Source organism: Anas acuta, chromosome W (genome assembly GCF_963932015.1).
Source record: "Anas acuta chromosome W, bAnaAcu1.1, whole genome shotgun sequence".
Lineage (NCBI taxonomy): Eukaryota > Metazoa > Chordata > Aves > Anseriformes > Anatidae > Anas > Anas acuta.
In genome coordinates, this window is record NC_089016.1 from 24,768,427 (window position 1) to 24,788,982 (window position 20,556).

Genomic DNA, 20,556 nt, shown 5'->3' on the forward strand with positions numbered 1-20,556 from the left:
TTTTCAAATATCTGCAGGGGCAGAGGCTTCTTATCCTTTGACCATGAATTCAAATAGTAATTCTGTGCCTCTGTAGCCTCAGAGACAGTACACAATTATAGGTTTGGTGAAAGTAAAATTGTACCAGCAATCAAAATTTGGTTCAGTTATTTTAGTTATTTGGCAACCAATTTGTATTGTCTGTCCAGACATGGCTTAAAGTTCAGCCATTCTTAGAGAATTGTTCCAACTCCATTCATCTTTTGAAAATATTTTGTTTCCATGTAGAACTAAAGTAGAGAGATTTAGGTCCTTTCTGTTTTGAGATGTGTCGTGGTTTAACCCGGCCGGCAGCTAAACACCACGCAGCCGTTCGCTCACCCTCCCCCCTCCCTCTCTGGGACGGGGGAGAGAAATGGAAAGTGAAGCCCGTGAGTTGAGATAAAGACAGTTTAATAAGACAGGAAAATAATAATAACAAAATAATAATAAAATAATAACAATAATAATACAATGGTGATAATAGGAAAGTAATAATAGTATGTACAAACAAGTGATGCACAATGCAATTGCTCACCACTCGCTGACCGATGCCCAGCCTAACCCCGAGCAGTCCGGCCCCCTCCCCCCGGCTAGCCACCCCTATATATTGTTTAGCATGACGTCAGATGGTATGGAATACCCCTTTGGCTAGTTTGGGTCACCTGTCCTGGGTCTGTCCCCTCCCAGCTCTTACTGCACCCCCAGCCTGCCCGCTGGCAGGACAGAGCAAAAGGCTGAGATGTCCTTGGCTTAGTATAAGCACTGCTCTGCAACAATTAAAGCATCGGGGTGTTATCAGCACTCTTCTCATCCCAAGCCAAAACACAGCATTCCACCAGCTACTAGGAAGAAAATTAATTCTGTGCTAACTGAAACCAGGACATCTATCCACCCCTTATTCCATACCATTTATGTCATGCTCAGGTTACACTTTTTTCCATACATTCTAATTAGTCACCTATAGTAATCATGGTAGTGATAACATACAGTATAATATACTAATTAACATGGTACAATTCAGTTCATGGGCTATTCTCACCCAGTATTAAATCTCCTTGAGGTACACACCGGACCTCTCCGTTCTTTTGCATCACCCACCAAGTGTATCCAGGTCCCTGAGCGAAAACAATTCCACGAATAGGTTTGCCTTTTCCTGAGGCAGGAGTAGCCCAGACTGTTTTACCCAGCATATTTTTTACATGCACTACAGGAACTTTATCCCCATCTACAGTACGTAACAGGTTTGATTGGGCAGGTCCAGCTCGGTTGGTAGATCCCCTAGTATTGACTAACCAGGTGGCCTTTGCCAAATGCGTATCCCAGTTTTTGAACGTCCCAGCGCCCATTGCTTTCAAGGTAGTCTTTAACAGGCCATTGTATCGTTCAACTTTCCCGGAGGCTGGTGCATGATAGGGGATGTGATACACCCATTCAATACCATGTTCTTTGGCCCAAGTGTCTCTAAGGTTGTTTCGGAAGTGAGTCCCATTGTCTGATTCTATTCTTTCTGGGGTGCCATGTCGCCATAGGACTTGCTTTTCAAGGCCCAGGATGGTGTTCCGGGCGGTGGCATGAGGCACAGGATATGTTTCCAGCCATCCGGTGGTTGCTTCCACCATTGTAAGTACGTGGCGCTTGCCATTGCGAGTTTGAGGGAGTGTGATGTAATCAATCTGCCAGGCCTCTCCATATTTATATTTCAGCCATCGTCCTCCATACCAAAGAGGCTTTGACCGTTTGGCTTGCTTGATTGCAGCACATGTTTCACAGTCATGAATAACCTGTGCTATAGCGTCCATGGTCAGGTCCACCCCTCGATCACGAGCCCATCTGTATGTTGCATCTCTACCTTGATGGCCTGAAGTGTCATGGGCCCATCGGGCTATAAATAATTCACCTTTATGCTGCCAATCTAGGTCCACCTGAGCTACTTCAATCTTAGCAGCCTGATCCACCTGCTGGTTGTTTTGATGTTCTTCAGTAGCCCGATTCTTGGGCACATGAGCATCTACGTGGCGTACTTTCACAGCCAGGTTCTCTACCCGAGCAGCAATATCTTGCCACAATGCAGCAGCCCAGATGGGTTTGCCCCTACGCTGCCAGTTGTTTTGCTTCCATTGCTGTGACCATCCCCACAGGGCATTTGCTACCATCCATGAATCGGTGTAGAGATAGAGAACTGGCCATTTTTCTCGTTCAGCAATGTCTAAAGCCAGCTGAATGGCTTTCACTTCTGCAAACTGACTCGATTCACCTTCTCCCTCAGCAGCTTCTGCAACTCGTCGCGTAGGACTCCATACAGCAGCCTTCCATCTCCGATGCTTCCCCACAATACGACAGGACCCATCAGTGAACAGGGCATATTTCTTTTCATTCTCTGGCAACTGGTTGTACAGTGGGGCTTCTTCAGCACGACCCACCTCCTCCTCTGATGATATCCCAAAGTATTTGCCTTCTGGCCAGTCCATGATCACTTCCAATATTCCTGGGCGACTGGGGTTTCCTATTCGAGCCCGCTGAGTAATCAGTGCAACCCACTTGCTCCATGTAGCATCAGTTGCATGATGCGTAGAGGGGACCCTTCCCTTGAACATCCAGCCTAGTACCGGCAATCGGGGTGCTAGGAGGAGCTGCGCTTCAGTACCGACCACCTCCGAAGCAGATCGAACTCCTTCATATGCTGCCAATATCTCCTTTTCAGTTGGAGTATAGCGGGCCTCAGATCCTCTGTATCCCCGACTCCAAAACCCCAGGGGCCGACCTCGAGTTTCCCCAGGTTCTTTCTGCCAGAGGCTCCAGGTGGGGCCGTTCTCCCCGGCTGCAGTGTAGAGCACATTCTTTACATCTGGTCCTGTTCGAACTGGCCCAAGGGCTACTGCATGGACTATTTCCTGCTTGATTTGTTCAAAGGCTTGTCGTTGTTCAGGGCCCCATTCAAACTCATTCTTCTTACGGGTTACTTGGTAGAGCGGGTTTACAATCAGACTGTAATTTGGGATGTGCATTCTCCAAAACCCCACAACACCTAGGAAAGTCTGTGTTTCTTTTTTGTTAGTTGGTGGAGACATAGCTGTTATTTTGTTGATCACATCCATTGGGATTTGACGACGTCCATCTTGCCATTTTATTCCTAAAAACTGGATCTCTCGTGCAGGTCCTTTGACTTTATTCTGTTTTATGGCAAAACCGGCTTTCAGAAGGATTTGGACTATTTTCTTCCCTTTCTCGAAAACTTCCTCTGCTGTGTCACCCCACACAATAATGTCATCGATGTACTGCAGGTGTTCAGGAGCTTCCCCCTGCTCTAGCGCAGACTGGATCAGCCCATGGCAAATGGTAGGGCTGTGTTTCCACCCCTGGGGCAGCCTATTCCAAGTATATTGGACTCCCCTCCAAGTGAAGGCAAATTGTGGCCTGCACTCTGCTGCTAGAGGGATGGAGAAAAATGCATTAGCGATATCAATTGTGGCGTACCACTTGGCTGCCCTCGATTCAAGTTCATACTGAAGTTCCAGCATGTCCGGCACTGCAGCACTCAGTGGTGGCGTGACTTCGTTCAGGCCACGATAGTCCACTGTTAGTCTCCACTCGCCATTAGACTTTCGCACTGGCCATATGGGGCTATTGAAAGGTGAATGGGTCTTGCTGATCACTCCTTGGCTCTCCAATTGACGAATTAGCTTATGGATGGGAATCAGGGAGTCTCGGTTGGTGCGATATTGCCGCCGGTGCACAGTTGTGGTGGCGATTGGCACTTGCTGTTCTTCGACCCTCAGCAACCCCACAACAGAGGGGTCCTCTGAGAGACCAGGCAAGGTAGATAATTGTTTAATGCCCTCTGTCTCTAAGGCAGCTATACCAAAAGCCCACCGGAACCCTTTTGGGTCCTTGCAATATCCTCTTCTAAGATAGTCTATGCCAAGGATACATGGAGCATCTGGGCCAGTCACAATACGGTGCTTTTCCCACTCATTCCCAGTCAGACTCACTTCAGCCTCCAATACAGTCAACTGCTGAGATCCTCCTGTCACTCCACAAATATAGATGGGCTCTGGTCCTTTATAGCTCGATGGCATTATAGTACATTGTGCACCGGTGTCTACTAAAGCCTTATACTTCTGTGCGCGTGATGTGCCAGGCCATCGAATCCACACAGTCCAATAAACTCGATTGTCCCTTTCCTCCCCCTGGCTGGAGGCAGGGCCCCCCTAATCCTGGTCAGAATCTTCTTCGTTTCTGTGTTTGAAGGATTGTCTGCTGGAAGTTGGAGCAGCAAACTTTTCGGAGAATCCTTTTTTCCTGATTGTTTTCTTTTGCAACTCACGTACCCGTGCCTCTAGGGTCGCGGTAGATTTTCCATCCCATTTCCTCATGTCCTCTCCATGGTCTCGTAAGTAAAACCACAGGGTGGCACGGGGTGAGTACCCACTATATCGTCTTCCTTGTGTGGGTGAACGCCTACCCCTGATAGCTGAGACACTGCTTTGTACAGGTGCGGAGGAGAATAATCTCTCTTCAAGTTGGTGAAACTTTTCAGAAAGTTTCTCCCAGGTGTTCTCTTTCGGTCGTTGGACACTGGTTGGTTCAGGTTGGGGGGAAGATAGATTCTCTTTAAGTTGGTGGACCTCTTCAGACAGTTTCTCCACAGCTGAGACGCAGGCCTGTAAGGAAGAGGAGAGACTTTCTTCGTACTGCCGGAGTTGTTTAGCCGCTTCATCCACTGTGGGTTCCTCATCCTCTTTCCAGGCCATTACTGCCAATGAGCTGGCATATGATGATGGTGCACTCCGTACAAACTTCCGCCACATGGGTCGTGTACACTTGACTTCATCTGGATCTTTGGATGTTTGTGTCTGGTCTGGATCCTCATAAATCACTTCCCGTACGGCTAATTCCCTCAGGTACTGGATTCCCTTCTCCATAGTGGTCCACTTGCCTGGTACACATAAAATATCTTCCTTGAAGGGATACCTTTCCCTCACAGCTGAGAGGAGACGCTTCCAGAGGCTGGTGGGTCGTGCTCCATCTGCAATTGCTTTGTCAATGCCGGCGTCTCGAGCAAGGGATCCCAACCGTCTGGCTTCCCTGCCGTCTAATTCCACACAATTGGCTCCAGAGTCCCAGCACCGGAGCAGCCAGGTGACAAGCTGCTCACCTATACAGCGACCAAAATCTTTTCGCACATCTCGTAGCTCGCGCTCGTTTAGGCTTCGGGTAGTTACTGTTGCTCTTTCGGCATCCTCATCTTCCTCCTCCTGAATCCTTGATGGCCCAGCGTCGTCATCATCTTCGTCATCTCTATACTTAGTTTTGGCAGAAGCCTTACCTGGATTGGCAGAAGACTCTCTGCGTTCTAAACGACTTGAATTTCTGTACCATATTTTCACCTTCTCTACAGGGGCAGCTTGCACTGCTACTGCTCGTTTCTCTGACTTTGTTACAGGGTCTGCCACAGGGGTTGGAATGCCCTCTGCAGGGGCAGCTTGCACTGCTACAGCTCGTTTCTCTGACCCCGTTACAGGGATTGGAATACCCTCTGCAGGGTCAACTTGCACTGCTACAGCTCGTTTCTCTGACCCCGTTACAGGGGTTGGAATACCCTCTGCAGGGTCAACTTGCACTGCTACAGCTCGTTTCTCTGACACGGCCACAGGAGCTGGAGCGGCTGCAGGAGCTGGAGCAGTTGCAGGAACCGGAGCTGTAGCGGCTACAGGAGCTGGAGCTGGAGCTGGAGCAGTTGCAGGAGCTGGGACTGGAGCAGCAGTAGGAGCTGGAGCTGGAGCGGCTTCAGGAGCTGGAGCTGGAGCAGTTGCAGGATCTGGGACTGGAGTAGCGGCCGGAGCTGGAACTGGAGCGGCTGCAGGAACTGGGACTGGAGCGGCTGCAGGAACTGGGACTGGAGCGGCTGCAGGAACTGGGACTGGAGTAGCGGCCGGAGCTGGAACTGGAGCGGCTGCAGGAACTGGGACTGGAGCGGCTGCAGAGTCCACCGTAGGGGTCACAGTGGCCGTTGGATCTGTCACAGGGCTTGGAGTGGCCGCAGGGTCTGTCACTAAGTTGATAGCAGTATCAATGGCAGCTCGATAGGCATGAGCCAGGCCCCAGCACGTTACAATGATTTGTGTTACTTTAGAACTGCCAGAATCATGACACCTTTTTTTCAAGCATTCTGCCAGTTTTTGAGGATTTTGCCATTGTTCAGGGGTGAATTTCCAACACACTGGGGGTGCCAACTGCTCTAGATGCCTGCCCATATCCACCCATACTCCCTGCCACCCACAACTATCCTGCCTCCGGGCAGATCTCCGGATGAGCTTCATAAGTAGTTGTTTAACTATAAGCAGAATCTGAAGTGCATTCATGAGGCAGAACAACAAGACTATGGTATTCTGAGTATTCCAGAAATATTCAATATCTTGGAGAGCTATTGTGACAAGCTCAGGGGATAAGAGGGTGGTGAAGGAGGAAGGCAGAGTGACCCAGGAGGATACAGGGGTGGTGAAGGAGAAAGGGAGAGTAAGCAAGTAAGGAAAAATATCTTCCCCTTTCCCCTCCACAGATTGACTCCATAATGGAAAAAAAAAATAGGTATAATTGCTAATAGTTTCCAAGATACAGTTTCCAAAGTACAGAGTCGACGATGTTACTGAATACAAATAACAAGTTAGAGTCATGATCACATATTTCATCGTCTCATAAGCCATTGCTACAACACACAGCACCATAATGATCTGAAACCAGGGCCCGGAGAGAATAAACAACACGACAGAGAGCAAATACGGAAAATAATGTACTATAATACTCAATTTGGAAAACAGGCGCAGCAGAGTTGAGATTAAAGCAATCAGCATTATGACAAGTGACTATTAAGCAGGTCTAATCCTTACACCAATTTTAGTTTAACACACTCTGATCAGATCTGCCGTTATCTCAACCTTTCGGGCCCCACGTTGGGCGCCAAAAAGACTGTCGTGGTTTAACCCGGCCGGCAGCTAAACACCACGCAGCCGTTCGCTCACCCTCCCCCCTCCCTCTCTGGGACGGGGGAGAGAAATGGAAAGTGAAGCCCGTGAGTTGAGATAAAGACAGTTTAATAAGACAGGAAAATAATAATAACAAAATAATAATAAAATAATAACAATAATAATACAATGGTGATAATAGGAAAGTAATAATAGTATGTACAAACAAGTGATGCACAATGCAATTGCTCACCACTCGCTGACCGATGCCCAGCCTAACCCCGAGCAGTCCGGCCCCCTCCCCCCGGCTAGCCACCCCTATATATTGTTTAGCATGACGTCAGATGGTATGGAATACCCCTTTGGCTAGTTTGGGTCACCTGTCCTGGGTCTGTCCCCTCCCAGCTCTTACTGCACCCCCAGCCTGCCCGCTGGCAGGACAGAGCAAAAGGCTGAGATGTCCTTGGCTTAGTATAAGCACTGCTCTGCAACAATTAAAGCATCGGGGTGTTATCAGCACTCTTCTCATCCCAAGCCAAAACACAGCATTCCACCAGCTACTAGGAAGAAAATTAATTCTGTGCTAACTGAAACCAGGACAAGATGTTACAGTGACTGTACTATACTGTGACAATACATGGTTAAATGCCATGGTGAAACACCTCAGCTCCATGCACAGCCACAGTAGCTAAGTTTCCTTTAAGGTCTGTAATTGCATCAAGGTCAGGGTAAAGCATAGCATCATTAATCCAAACTGTTGATTCGTCATCTTCCAGCTGTCCATATACAGTTCGCTCAGGGTTCCTGTGAACACAAAAGAAAATAAAATATGCTCGGTTGTATTCAACCGGCAGGGTTAGAAAGAGGGTGAAATAGCAATCTTTGATTTCCCATGCGTAGAAATATTTGGAAGTAGTTAGCACTATTGCTACTGTTAGAAACACGGAGGGCTTTCACTATCTCTGCCATGTTTGGAACTGTGGCAGTCAAAGGTGTAGTGTTAGCATTCAGCTGTCTGTATTCCACTGTAAAATGCCATTGCCTGGTTGGTTTCTTTACTGGCCACACTGGTGAATTGTAAGGTGAATGGGTCCTTTTAATAATGTCTCTTTTTTCCAATTCTGTTACCACCCCGTCAATCCCCATAAGTGCTGCTGCTGACAACAGATATTGCCGATCATTAATGATTTTAGCAGGGGATGAGGGTATGGATGTTTGTAACAGACTCAGTCTCATGGTGCCTGAAACCCTTTGATGTGTCGCGAAACTCCACACAGTTCCATCAGGGAGTTTCCACATACAACCATGCAGTATGTCAAATCCTAAAATATTAGTATATGCAGCACCAACTAATACTTCTACCCTGGTTAATTTTTGTTCCTCTAGCAACCAGAGTGAAATTTTTGCAGTGGGGCATTGTTTTTCCACACCATTGATTCCCGTGAATTTAACCCTGTGTTGACCAGGTGTTATGCTCAGGGTTTGTTCTGTCTCATGTGTAATTACTGACATTTGGGTCCTGGTATCAATAAGAAAGTTTACCAATATTTTTGGGGGTTCAACAGGAATGATGATGATAGGGTCAGAGTGTTCATTAGAGAGCCATTGAATTGCTAATACCTGCCGAGCAGGGTGGCTCATTGCCCTCCCCGGGGATAAGAGTTTTTTTGCTGACACCACAACTCACCTCGTTCCCTATTAGGTTTCAATCTCTCTTTGAATTTGGGATATCTGGGATTTTTAGTGTGGATTTGGTGGACTCGCCGAGAGTGGTCTTGGGATTTAATACTGGATGAATTAATCCAGCCCATTTGGTGTCCGTACTTATCTATGTCTTGTACCAATTCACTCCAGGTGGGAATAGGGGAGTTAGGATTTTGCCTACAACCACTATCATCATCCCTACAAGCAGCTAGTATGCGATCTTGGGTGTTTACTACAAACATATTAAGACAATCAGGGAGTCCACGGATGAGAGGGGTTAACCAAACCAGATCAATAGGAGCTAACATCGGGGATTTCCTTAATTCATCTCTTTCATATATCGCCTGAATGCAGGCTGCTTTCTGTACTGCTACAGCCAGGTCAGCTCCTGGTGTGGTGGTTAAAAATACTCCAGGTCTCCAAAAGCCTCCTACCTCTTCCTCACTCAACATCATTCGATCTCCTCCTTTAAGAGAAACTCGACACACATACTCAACTTCTGATTCCCCTGACCGCCTTGAGAACTTCTCCTGTATTTTAACCAACTCTGCTGGTGGCAATGGAATCGTTCGCACAGTAGTGCGGATTTCATCATTATCATCAACAGCAGTCTCAGTCTTAACCAAAGGTCTCAAGGAAATGGATTGGGGTTCAGAATCAGAAATCTCTTCAACACCATCATCACTGTCAGACCAGAAATCACTGTCCCAGCTTTCAGGTTCTGCATTATGCAGCACTCCACGAATCTGCTTGACCGGAGCACAAGGCTGTACTTTATTTAACAGATGACTAACCCTCTCCAGCAATTGTTTAAGATGATTATTCTCATGCACAAGTTTATCATTTTCACTCACAAGTTTATCATTTTCAGTCACAAGTTTGTCATTTTCAGTCACAAGTTTGTCATTCTCAATGGAAAGTTTATTATTTTCATCCAAAAGTTTATCCACTCTGATTCCTAATGTTTTTCCCGTCTCCCTTTCAAAGGCCAATGATGACTTAAACACCTCAATCTCTGATTTCAAAGCTGTATGTTCTGCATCAGAGATCAGTTTGGGAGCAGGAGTTTCCTTAGTTTCTTGCTGAGCACAAGACAAACAGGCTCCTAACACAGCACAAATCGCGCTTTTACCCTTTCTTTGACCAATCTTTCGTGAAGCCTGACACAGCTCAATGCGCTCTACCACTTTCTCCTCATCTTTCCAAAACTTTTGGGAAAACTCCTTCCCTGCCTGGGAAGGGGCACATTTATATTTTTGCAGTAGTTTATCCATAGCAATCCTGCCGACTACGCCAATTTTACTGTCGCGTTAAAGGGGTGTAGCTGATTAACCGTCACGGGCCCGTTTGGATTCAGAGTACTGAACCAGTCGGACATTCACCAAAACTGGGGGTCCGTTCGGACATTCACCAAAAACGTAATAACCGCCTGGGGGTCCACTCAGACATTCACCAAAAACGTATTAACCACCTGGGGGTCCGTTCAGACATTCACCAACAATGCATTAACCGTCTGGGGGTCTGGTTAGATTCAGAACACTGAATTATCACGGATAATCACCCTCACCCAAGTCGCATTAATGAAAGCTATCACAATGCAATCAAGTATGGTTTATTACAGCAACAGATAATCAGGTTCTTTTGGATTGCCGGCGATAGTGACTGTCTGCAAAAGCAAGCTAATATGCATGAAATACACAGGCGTTATAGGTGTTATAGATGTGACAGGTGTTATAGGTGTTACAGATGTTATAGATGTTATGGGTGCACAGCCTAGAAATAAACGCATTGAAAGGATCAAAGACTCTATATAGAGATTTATAAGCAAATATTCAGATCTCACCCAAAGGCGTCCCAATGGGGGGGGAAGAGAGGTTCAGCCCGTCGACTGATCCCAGGAGTCAGGAGGTCCTAAGGATGCTGTATGTCCTCGGGATGGTATCTCCCCTGACGGTGGTATCTTCCCTAACATCCCCTCTCTCTTGGGCCAATTTATATTATTTTCTATCTTTTAGGTGGAGCTTGAGTGGCTCTAGTCAAGCATATCTTAGTTATGATTGGTGTAAAGTTTTCCCGTCTCCGTTTAAAGTAATAGGCTCCGAGAAATTCAGAGCGCATGCTCAGTGAGGGGTGGTCGCACCTTGGAGGCGGGTAGCTTTTGGGATGGAGGTGTGTTTTGGTATTATAATGATATTATAATGAGCAAAAAGAACACTAGGGTACAGCATTTGTCAAAACATGACAGGTCTTTGGCTTAGGGTGGCAAAAAGTGCTGCTTTGTGCACAAGAACAATCGAGGTCCCACCTGATCACAGAGCCTAGCCGTGGTGTCTCCACTCCACTCCACGCTCCGTGGTGTTCCTTAGAGCTAGCACACCAAGTTTCCCCAGCGCGATAGCATCTAAGGTTGGGAGCCTAGGGAACGCTCAGATAATGCAGTTATGCCCTACCCTGAAAGCCTCTTCAAAGCTGTACCTTTTCCTTAAAAACGTGAATGTTAGTTTTATTTTCCTAGTTACTTCAGGCATTTACACCACACCATCTGTATGTTGCGTCTCTACCTTGATGGCCTGAGGTGTCATGGGCCCATCGGGCTATAAATAATTCACCTTTATGCTGCCAATCCAAGTCCACCTGACTACTTCAATCTTAGCAGCCTGATCCACCTGCTGGTTGTTTTGATGTTCTTCAGTAGCCCGATTCTTGGGCACATGAGCATCTACGTGGCGTACTTTCACAGCCAGGTTCTCTACCCGAGCAGCAATATCTTGCCACAATGCAGCAGCCCAGATGGGTTTGCCCCTACGCTGCCAGTTGTTTTGCTTCCATTGCTGTAACCATCCCCACAGGGCATTTGCTACCATCCATGAATCGGTGTAGAGATAGAGAACCGGCCATTTTTCTCGTTCAGCAATGTCTAAAGCCAGCTGAATGGCTTTCACTTCTGCAAACTGACTCGATTCACCTTCTCCCTCAGCAGCTTCTGCAACTCGTCGCGTAGGACTCCATACAGCAGCCTTCCATCTCCGATGCTTCCCCACAATACGACAGGACCCATCAGTGAACAGGGCATATTTCTTTTCATTCTCTGGCAACTGGTTGTACAGTGGGGCTTCTTCAGCACGACCCACCTCCTCCTCTGATGATATCCCAAAGTATTTGCCTTCTGGCCAGTCCATGATCACTTCCAATATTCCTGGGCGACTGGGGTTTCCTATTCGAGCCCGCTGAGTAATCGGTGCAACCCACTTGCTCCATGTAGCATCAGTTGCATGATGCGTAGAGGGGACCCTTCCCTTGAACATCCAGCCTAGTACCGGCAATCGGGGTGCTAGGAGGAGCTGCGCTTCAGTACCGACCACCTCCGAAGCAGATCGAACTCCTTCATATGCTGCCAATATCTCCTTTTCAGTTGGAGTATAGCGGGCCTCAGATCCTCTGTATCCCCGACTCCAAAACCCCAGGGGCCGACCTCGAGTTTCCCCAGGTTCTTTCTGCCAGAGGCTCCAGATGGGGCCGTTCTCCCTGGCTGCAGTGTAGAGCACATTCTTTACATCTGGTCCTGTTCGAACTGGCCCAAGGGCTACTGCATGGACTATTTCCTGCTTGATTTGTTCAAAGGCTTGTCGTTGTTCAGGGCCCCATTCAAACTCATTCTTCTTACGGGTTACTTGGTAGAGCGGGCTTACAATCAGACTGTAATTTGGGATGTGCATTCTCCAAAACCCCACAACACCTAGGAAAGTCTGTGTTTCTTTTTTGTTAGTTGGTGGAGACATAGCTGTTATTTTGTTGATCACATCCATTGGGATTTGACGACGTCCATCTTGCCATTTTATTCCTAAAAACTGGATCTCTCGTGCAGGTCCTTTGACTTTATTCTGTTTTATGGCAAAACCGGCTTTCAGAAGGATTTGGACTATTTTCTTCCCTTTCTCGAAAACTTCCTCTGCTGTGTCACCCCACACAATAATGTCATCGATGTACTGCAGGTGTTCAGGAGCTTCCCCCTGCTCTAGCGCAGACTGGATCAGCCCATGGCAAATGGTAGGGCTGTGTTTCCACCCCTGGGGCAGCCTATTCCAAGTATATTGGACTCCCCTCCAAGTGAAGGCAAATTGTGGCCTGCACTCTGCTGCTAGAGGGATGGAGAAAAATGCATTAGCGATATCAATTGTGGCGTACCACTTGGCTGCCCTCGATTCAAGTTCATACTGAAGTTCCAGCATGTCCGGCACTGCAGCACTCAGTGGTGGCGTGACTTCGTTCAGGCCGCGATAGTCCACTGTTAGTCTCCACTCGCCATTAGACTTTCGCACTGGCCATATGGGGCTATTGAAAGGTGAATGGGTCTTGCTGATCACTCCTTGGCTCTCCAATTGACGAATTAGCTTATGGATGGGAATCAGGGAGTCTCGGTTGGTGCGATATTGCCGCCGGTGCACAGTTGTGGTGGCGATTGGCACTTGCTGTTCTTCGACCCTCAGCAACCCCACAACAGAGGGGTCCTCTGAGAGACCAGGCAAGGTAGATAATTGTTTAATGCCCTCTGTCTCTAAGGCAGCTATACCAAAAGCCCACCGGAACCCTTTTGGGTCCTTGCAATATCCTCTTCTAAGATAGTCTATGCCAAGGATACATGGAGCATCTGGGCCAGTCACAATACGGTGCTTTTCCCACTCATTCCCAGTCAGACTCACTTCAGCCTCCAATACAGTCAACTGCTGAGATCCTCCTGTCACTCCACAAATATAGATGGGCTCTGGTCCTTTATAGCTCGATGGCATTATAGTACATTGTGCACCGGTGTCTACTAAAGCCTTATACTTCTGTGCGCGTGATGTGCCAGGCCATCGAATCCACACAGTCCAATAAACTCGATTGTCCCTTTCCTCCCCCTGGCTGGAGGCAGGGCCCCCCTAATCCTGGTCAGAATCTTCTTCGTTTCTGTGTTTGAAGGATTGTCTGCTGGAAGTTGGAGCAGCAAACTTTTCGGAGAATCCTTTTTTCCTGATTGTTTTCTTTTGCAACTCACGTACCCGTGCCTCTAGGGTCGCGGTAGATTTTCCATCCCATTTTCTCATGTCCTCTCCATGGTCTCGTAAGTAAAACCACAGGGTGGCACGGGGTGAGTACCCACCATATCGTCTTCCTTGTGTGGGTGAACGCCTACCCCTGACAGCTGAGACACTGCTTTGTACAGGTGCGGAGGAGAATAATCTCTCTTCAAGTTGGTGAACCTTTTCAGAAAGTTTCTCCCAAGTGTTCTCTTTTGGTCGGTGGGCACTGGTTGGTTCAGGTGGGGAGGACAATAGATTCTCTTCAAGTTGGTGAACCTTTTCAGAAAGTTTCTCCACATCTGAGACGCAGGCCTGTAAGGAAGAGGAGAGACTTTCTTCGTACTGCTGGAGTTGTTTAGCCGCTTCATCCACTGTGGGTTCCTCATCCTCTTTCCAGGCCATTATTGCCAATGAGCTGGCATATGATGATGGTGCACTCCGTACAAACTTCCGCCACATGGGTCGTGTACACTTGACTTCATCTGGATCTTTGGATGTTTGTCTGAGGTCTGGATCCTCATAAATCACTTCCCGTACGGCTAATTCCCTCAGGTACTGGATTCCCTTCTCCATAGTGGTCCACTTGCCTGGTAGACATAAAAGTTCTTCCTTGAAGGGATACCTTTCCCTCACAGCTGAGAGGAGACGCCTCCAGAGGCTGTTAGATTGTGCTCCATCTGCAATTGCTTTGTCAATGCCGGCGTCTCGAGCAAGGGATCCCAACCGTCTGGCTTCCCTGCCGTCTAATTCCACACAATTGGCTCCAGAGTCCCAGCACCGGAGCAGCCAGGTGACAAGCTGCTCACCTATACAGCGACCAAAATCTTTTCGCACATCTCGTAGCTCGCGCTCGTTTAGGCTTCGGGTAGTTACTGTTGATTTTTCGACATCCTCATCTTCCTCCTGAATCCTTGATGGCCCAGCGTCGTCGTCATCTTCGTCATCTCTATACCTAGATTTGGCGGAAGCCTTACCTGGATTGGCAGAAGACTCTCTGCGTTCTAAACGACTTGAATTTCTATACCATATTTTCACCTTCTCTACAGGGGCAGCTTGCACTGCTACTGCTCGTTTCTCTGACTTTGTTACAGGGTCTGCCACAGGGGTTGGAATGCCCTCTGCAGGGTCAACTTGCACTGCTACAGCTCGTTTCTCTGACCCCGTTACAGGGATTGGAATACCCTCTGCAGGATCAACTTGCACTGCTACAGCTCGTTTCTCTGACACGGCCACAGGAGCTGGAGCGGCTGCAGGAGCTGGAGCAGTTGCAGGAACCGGAGCTGTAGCGGCTACAGGAGCTGGAGCTGGAGCTGGAGCAGTTGCAGGAGCTGGGACTGGAGCGGCTGCAGGAGCTGGAGCTGGAGCGGCTGCAGGAGCTGGAGCTGGAGCGGCTGCAGGAGCTGGGACTGGAGTGGCTGCAGGAACCGGATCTGGAGCGGCTACAGGAGCTGGGGCTGGAGCGGCTGCAGGAGCTGGGACTGGAGCGGCTGCAAGAGCTGGAGCTGGAGCGGCTGCAGGAACTGGAGCTGGAGCGGCTGCAGGAGCTGGAGCTGGAGCGGCTGCAGGAGCTGGGACTGGAGCGGCTGCAGGAGCTGGAGCTGGAGCGGCTGCAGGAGCTGGAGCTGGAGCGGCTGCAGGAGCTGGGACTGGAGTGGCTGCAGGAGCTGGGACTGGAGTGGCTGCAGGAACCGGATCTGGAGCGGCTGCAGGAGCTGGAGCTGGAGCGGCTGCAGGAGCTGGGACTGGAGTGGCTGCAGGAGCTGGGACTGGAGTGGCTGCAGGAACCGGATCTGGAGCGGCTGCAGGAACCGGATCTGGAGCGGCTGCCGAGTCCACCGTAGGGGTCACAGTGGCCGTTGGATCTGTCACAGGGCTTGGAGTGGCCGCAGGGTCTGTCACTAAGTTGATAGCAGTATCAATGGCAGCTCGATAGGCATGAGCCAGGCCCCAGCACGTTACAATGATTTGTGTTACTTTAGAACTGCCAGAATCATGACACCTTTTTTTCAAGCATTCTGCCAGTTTTTGAGGATTTTGCCATTGCTCAGGGGTGAATTTCCAACACACTGGGGGTGCCAACTGCTCTAGATGCCTGCCCATATCCACCCATACTCCCTGCCACCCACAACTATCCTGCCTCCGGGCAGATCTCCGGATGAGCTTCATAAGTAGTTGTTTAACTATAAGCAGAATCTGAAGTGCATTCATGAGGCAGAACAACAAGACTATGGTATTCTGAGTATTCCAGAAATATTCAATATCTTGGAGAGCTATTGTGACAAGCTCAGGGGATAAGAGGGTGGTGAAGGAGGAAGGCAGAGTGACCCAGGAGGATACAGGGGTGGTGAAGGAGAAAGGGAGAGTAAGCAAGTAAGGAAAAATATCCTCCCCTTTCCCCTCCACAGATTGACTCCCTAATGGAAAAAAACAATAGGTATAATTGCTAATAGTTTCCAAGATACAGTTTCCAAAGTACAGAGTCGACGATGTTACTGAATACAAATAACAAGTTAGAGTCATGACCAGATATTTCATCGTCTCATAAGCCATTGCTACAACACACAGCACCATAATGATCTGAAACCAGGGCCCGGAGAGGATAAACAACATGACAGAGAGCAAATACGGAAAATAATGTACTATAATACTCAATTTGGAAAACAGGCGCAGCAGAGTTGAGATTAAAGCAATCAGCATCATGACAAGTGACTATTAAGCAGGTCTAATCCTTACACCAATTTTAGTTTAACACACTCTGGTCAGATCTGCCGTTATCTCAACCTTTCGGGCCCCACGTTGGGCGCCAAAAAGACTGTCGTGGTTTAACCCGGCCGGCAGCTAAACACCACGCAGCCGTTCGCTCACCCTCCCCCCTCCCTCTCTGGGACGGGGGAGAGAAATGGAAAGTGAAGCCCGTGAGTTGAGATAAAGACAGTTTAATAAGACAGGAAAATAATAATAACAAAATAATAATAAAATAATAACAATAATAATACAATGGTGATAATAGGAAAGTAATAATAGTATGTACAAACAAGTGATGCACAATGCAATTGCTCACCACTCGCTGACCTATGCCCAGCCTAACCCCGAGCAGTCCGCCCCCCTCCCCCCAGCTAGCCACCCCTATATATTGTTTAGCATGACGTCAGATGGTATGGAATACCCCTTTGGCTAGTTTGGGTCACCTGTCCTGGGTCTGTCCCCTCCCAGCTCTTACTGCACCCCCAGCCTGCCCGTTGGCAGGACAGAGCAAAAGGCTGAGATGTCCTTGGCTTAGTATAAGCACTGCTCTGCAACAATTAAAGCATCGGGGTGTTATCAGCACTCTTCTCATCCTAAGCCAAAACACAGCATTCCACCAGCTACTAGGAAGAAAATTAATTCTGTGCTAACTGAAACCAGGACAGTGCCTTCTCTTTGCAGACAGCCCCTGCCCTGCTCTTCCTTTTCCCAAGCCCCTGGGCTCCCCGGGCAGGCTGAGTGCAGGGACCCTGCTCAGCACCTCAGCCCTGGGCAGCCCTGCCTGCACCCCCGGCTTCTCCCTCCTCCAGGAACTGGAGCTGCATTGACCTCCAGCCAGAGACTTACCTGGTTCAGGGCTGGGAAGTGCTCTTCCCCATTGAGCTCTGTGCATCCTGCCACTTCTGCCTGCCTTTAAGCAGTCTGTCTCTGCAGTCAGAGCCCCCAGCCCTGCTGCGCTGTGCAGAGGAGCTGCTCCTGGGCACAGCTGTCTCTCTGCACCAGGGCCCTCTTGCCACGAGCTCTCTCTGCCCCACGAGCCCGGCCCAGAGTCCTCCTGGGTCTGGAGGCAGAGGGGATCCCCCAGTCAGCATGCCAAGCAGGTGCCTTCTGCTGGCCTAAGAGGGCCACTGGCAGATGTCAGCCCAAAAGTGCAGATCCCAGGGAGAAGGCAAGGGTGACCTGCCACCTCCAGACACAAGTGACTTCCCAGTCCCTTTCTGTGACACATTCCTGCTGCTGCCCTATCCACAGCACAGACTGAAGTGACCTCACAGTCCTTGCCACAGTCACATTCCTGCTGCTGGGGCAGGAGATCCTGAGGCAGAGCTGAGCTCCTCAGAGCATTCCCACCCATCTCCTCCTCGTTGCCCACAAGCTGATCAGATCCATGGCCCCTCACATTCAGCTTTGACTGCCATTTGACTACACAGCAATCGCGGTTCCTGCCTTGCCCCAAGGTGCCAAGCGCCTCAAGGTAAGGTTTAGGAGGGGTGTTGAAGGTGAGAAGGTTAATGCATAGGCACAGGGACTTTGGATGTTATTTGTTCATGTATGGTATTAGGGACTAGGGCTCACCTATCTGAATTAAAGATTAAGGAATAATTAGTTTTTTGTGTTACCAAGTGTTTGGTATTTTGTTTAAGGTATGACATCTGTGGTTAGGGTATGGGCAAGCTTTGTGTTCTAGGGTTTGTTTAGCTGTGTTAAGAAGAATAAGGTGATCTTTAAGATCCCTTTGAACAAAAACCATTCTATGATTCTGTGATCCCGTGTTTCTATGATTATCTGTGACACTGCTACCATTGTCCTTACAAAGCCCATAAAGGCAGGAGCAGGGAGGTGATCATCCTCCTGGACTCAGCTCTGGTGAGGCCACAACTCGAGCACTGTGTTCAGTTTTGGGCCCCTCACTACAAGAAGGACATCAAGGTAGAGGAACATGTCCAGAGAAAGGCAACCAAACTGTTGAGGGGTCCGGAGCACAGGTCTTATGAGGAGTGGCTGGGATTGTTTACTCTGGAGAAGAAGAAGCTCAGGGAAGACCTCATTGCACTCTACAACTTCCTGAAGAGAGGTTGATGTAAGGCGGGGGTCAGCCTCTTCTCTCAGATAACTAATGATAGGACTCGAGGAAATGGCCACAAGTTGTGCCTGGGGATGTTAAGATTAGATATCACAAAAAACTTTTTCTCTCAAAGAGTATTCAGGAACTGGAATGGTCTGCTCAGGGAGGTGGTGGAGTCACTGACCCTCAGTGTTCAAGAAGCACCAGGACAAGATGCTAGGAGATATGGCTTAGTAGCTTAGTGGGTAGTATTAGTGATGGGAAGGTTGGACTAAATGGTCTTGTAGGTCCTCTCCAAATTTGTGTTTTTATGATTTTGATGACTCTATTATAGGACAAGGGGAATGGTTTTAAACTTCAAGAGGGTAGATTTAGATTCGATAGTCAGAAGAAATTCTTGACTTGGAGGTGAGGCATTGGAACTGGTGCTGTGGGTCCAGAGGTCACCCAGAGGGAGTTTGGATCAGCCCATGGCCTTGTGTTTGAAGGAACAGCTGGTGAGAGTGGAGAGGCAGCAGTGAAATCATGGGAATACCAGAGTGAGAGCAAGGTGGGGAAGAGAAGTGGCTGTCTGCAGCCTTCAGGGAAGTGTGGGTGTTGTGGTTTAACCCGGCCGGCCGTTAAACACCACGCAGCCGTTCGCTCACCCTCCCCCCTCCCTCTCTGGGATGGGGGAGAGAAATGGAAAGTGAAGCCCGTGAGTTGAGATAAAGACAGTTTAATAAGACAGGAAAATAATCATAACAAAATAATAATAACAATAATAACAATAATAACAATAATAATACAATGGTGATAATAGGGAAATAATAATAATATGTACAAACAAGTGATGCACAATGCAATTGCTCACCACTCGCTGACCTATGCCCAGCCTAACCCCGAGCAGTCCGCCCCCCTCCCCCCAGCTAGCCACCCCTATATATTGTTTAGCATGACGTCAGATGGTATGGAATACCCCTTTGGCTAGTTTGGGTCACCTGTCCTGGGTCTGTCCCCTCCCAGCTCTTACTGCACCCCCAGCCTGCCCGTTGGCAAGACAGAGCAAAAGGCTGAGATGTCCTTGGCTTAGTATAAGCACTGCTCTGCAACAATTAAAGCATCGGGGTGTTATCAGCACTCTTCTCATCCTAAGCCAAAACACAGCATTCCACCAGCTACTAGGAAGAAAATTAATTCTAACTGAAACCAGGACAGTGGGACAGCACAGGAAAGCATGCAGAGGAGTAGGCAGAGGGCTCTCACAAGAATGGAAGGCTGCAGCAGCACTGACAACTTTGATCCCTTGGCCATGGGTTGTGAGGAGACGTGTTATACTCATGGCATTGGGACCATGTATTCTCCTTTAAACCTGTGCAAACACTGGAAGGTGTCATATCATTGTCCTTCACATGATATCATGGTCATCGTGCCCTACCCCACAGACCTCAGGCCCTCTGATATAATGACAACCATCAGAAAGCTGATCCCAGTTAGATGACTGATATGGGGAGGTCAGGAGTAGCCCGGCCAGGAGAGATGTCAGATTTGGGGGAGGGAAGAGGAAGGGAAAAGGAGCTCGGAAGCTTAACTTTGTAGAGGTAAGAGGGTTCATGTAATGTTGATGCTGCTGTAAAACTGATTGCAAACAGTCGTGTAGGGCCTGTAAACTATTTTCAACAGCATCCCCTAACCTAAACATTAGTGCAACATTCTGAAAGGAATCCACTATTTTAAAGCAGAACTCAAAATATCACCTGAAGAAAAACTCAGCACATAGCCCCTTTTTCTTACATTTCCTCTCTTGCTCACCCTAATCCCTGCCCTTAACACTAACATTAAAATGCTCTATTTATCCCTAGACTTCTTCACAAACCTAAACAAAACCCTAAACCATAATGCTTGCCCATACCCTAACCAGAGACCTGACACCACAAACAGAACAGCAAACCTTCCAACTAAAACTTTGTTTACTCTCTAAACCAGAAAGGTGAGCCCCAGTTAATAGAGGACAAGAGAG

At 48.4% G+C, this 20,556-nt stretch overlaps 1 protein-coding gene and 1 pseudogene across 1 annotated transcript; both read right to left on the bottom strand.

Moving 5' to 3' along the window:
• The window catches only part of LOC137846706 (very low-density lipoprotein receptor pseudogene), a 666,922-nt pseudogene that overhangs the window by 98,635 nt on the left and 547,731 nt on the right, over positions 1 to 20,556 (bottom strand).
• On the bottom strand, positions 7,591 to 10,449 carry LOC137847222 (uncharacterized). The gene is made up of 2 exons (XM_068665495.1): positions 10,159 to 10,449; positions 7,591 to 10,116 (listed from the first exon to the last, which is right to left on the bottom strand). The coding sequence occupies exon 2, from the start codon at positions 9,959 to 9,961 to the stop codon at positions 8,621 to 8,623; it is 1,341 nt and encodes a 446-aa protein (XP_068521596.1). The 5' UTR covers positions 9,962 to 10,116; positions 10,159 to 10,449; the 3' UTR covers positions 7,591 to 8,620.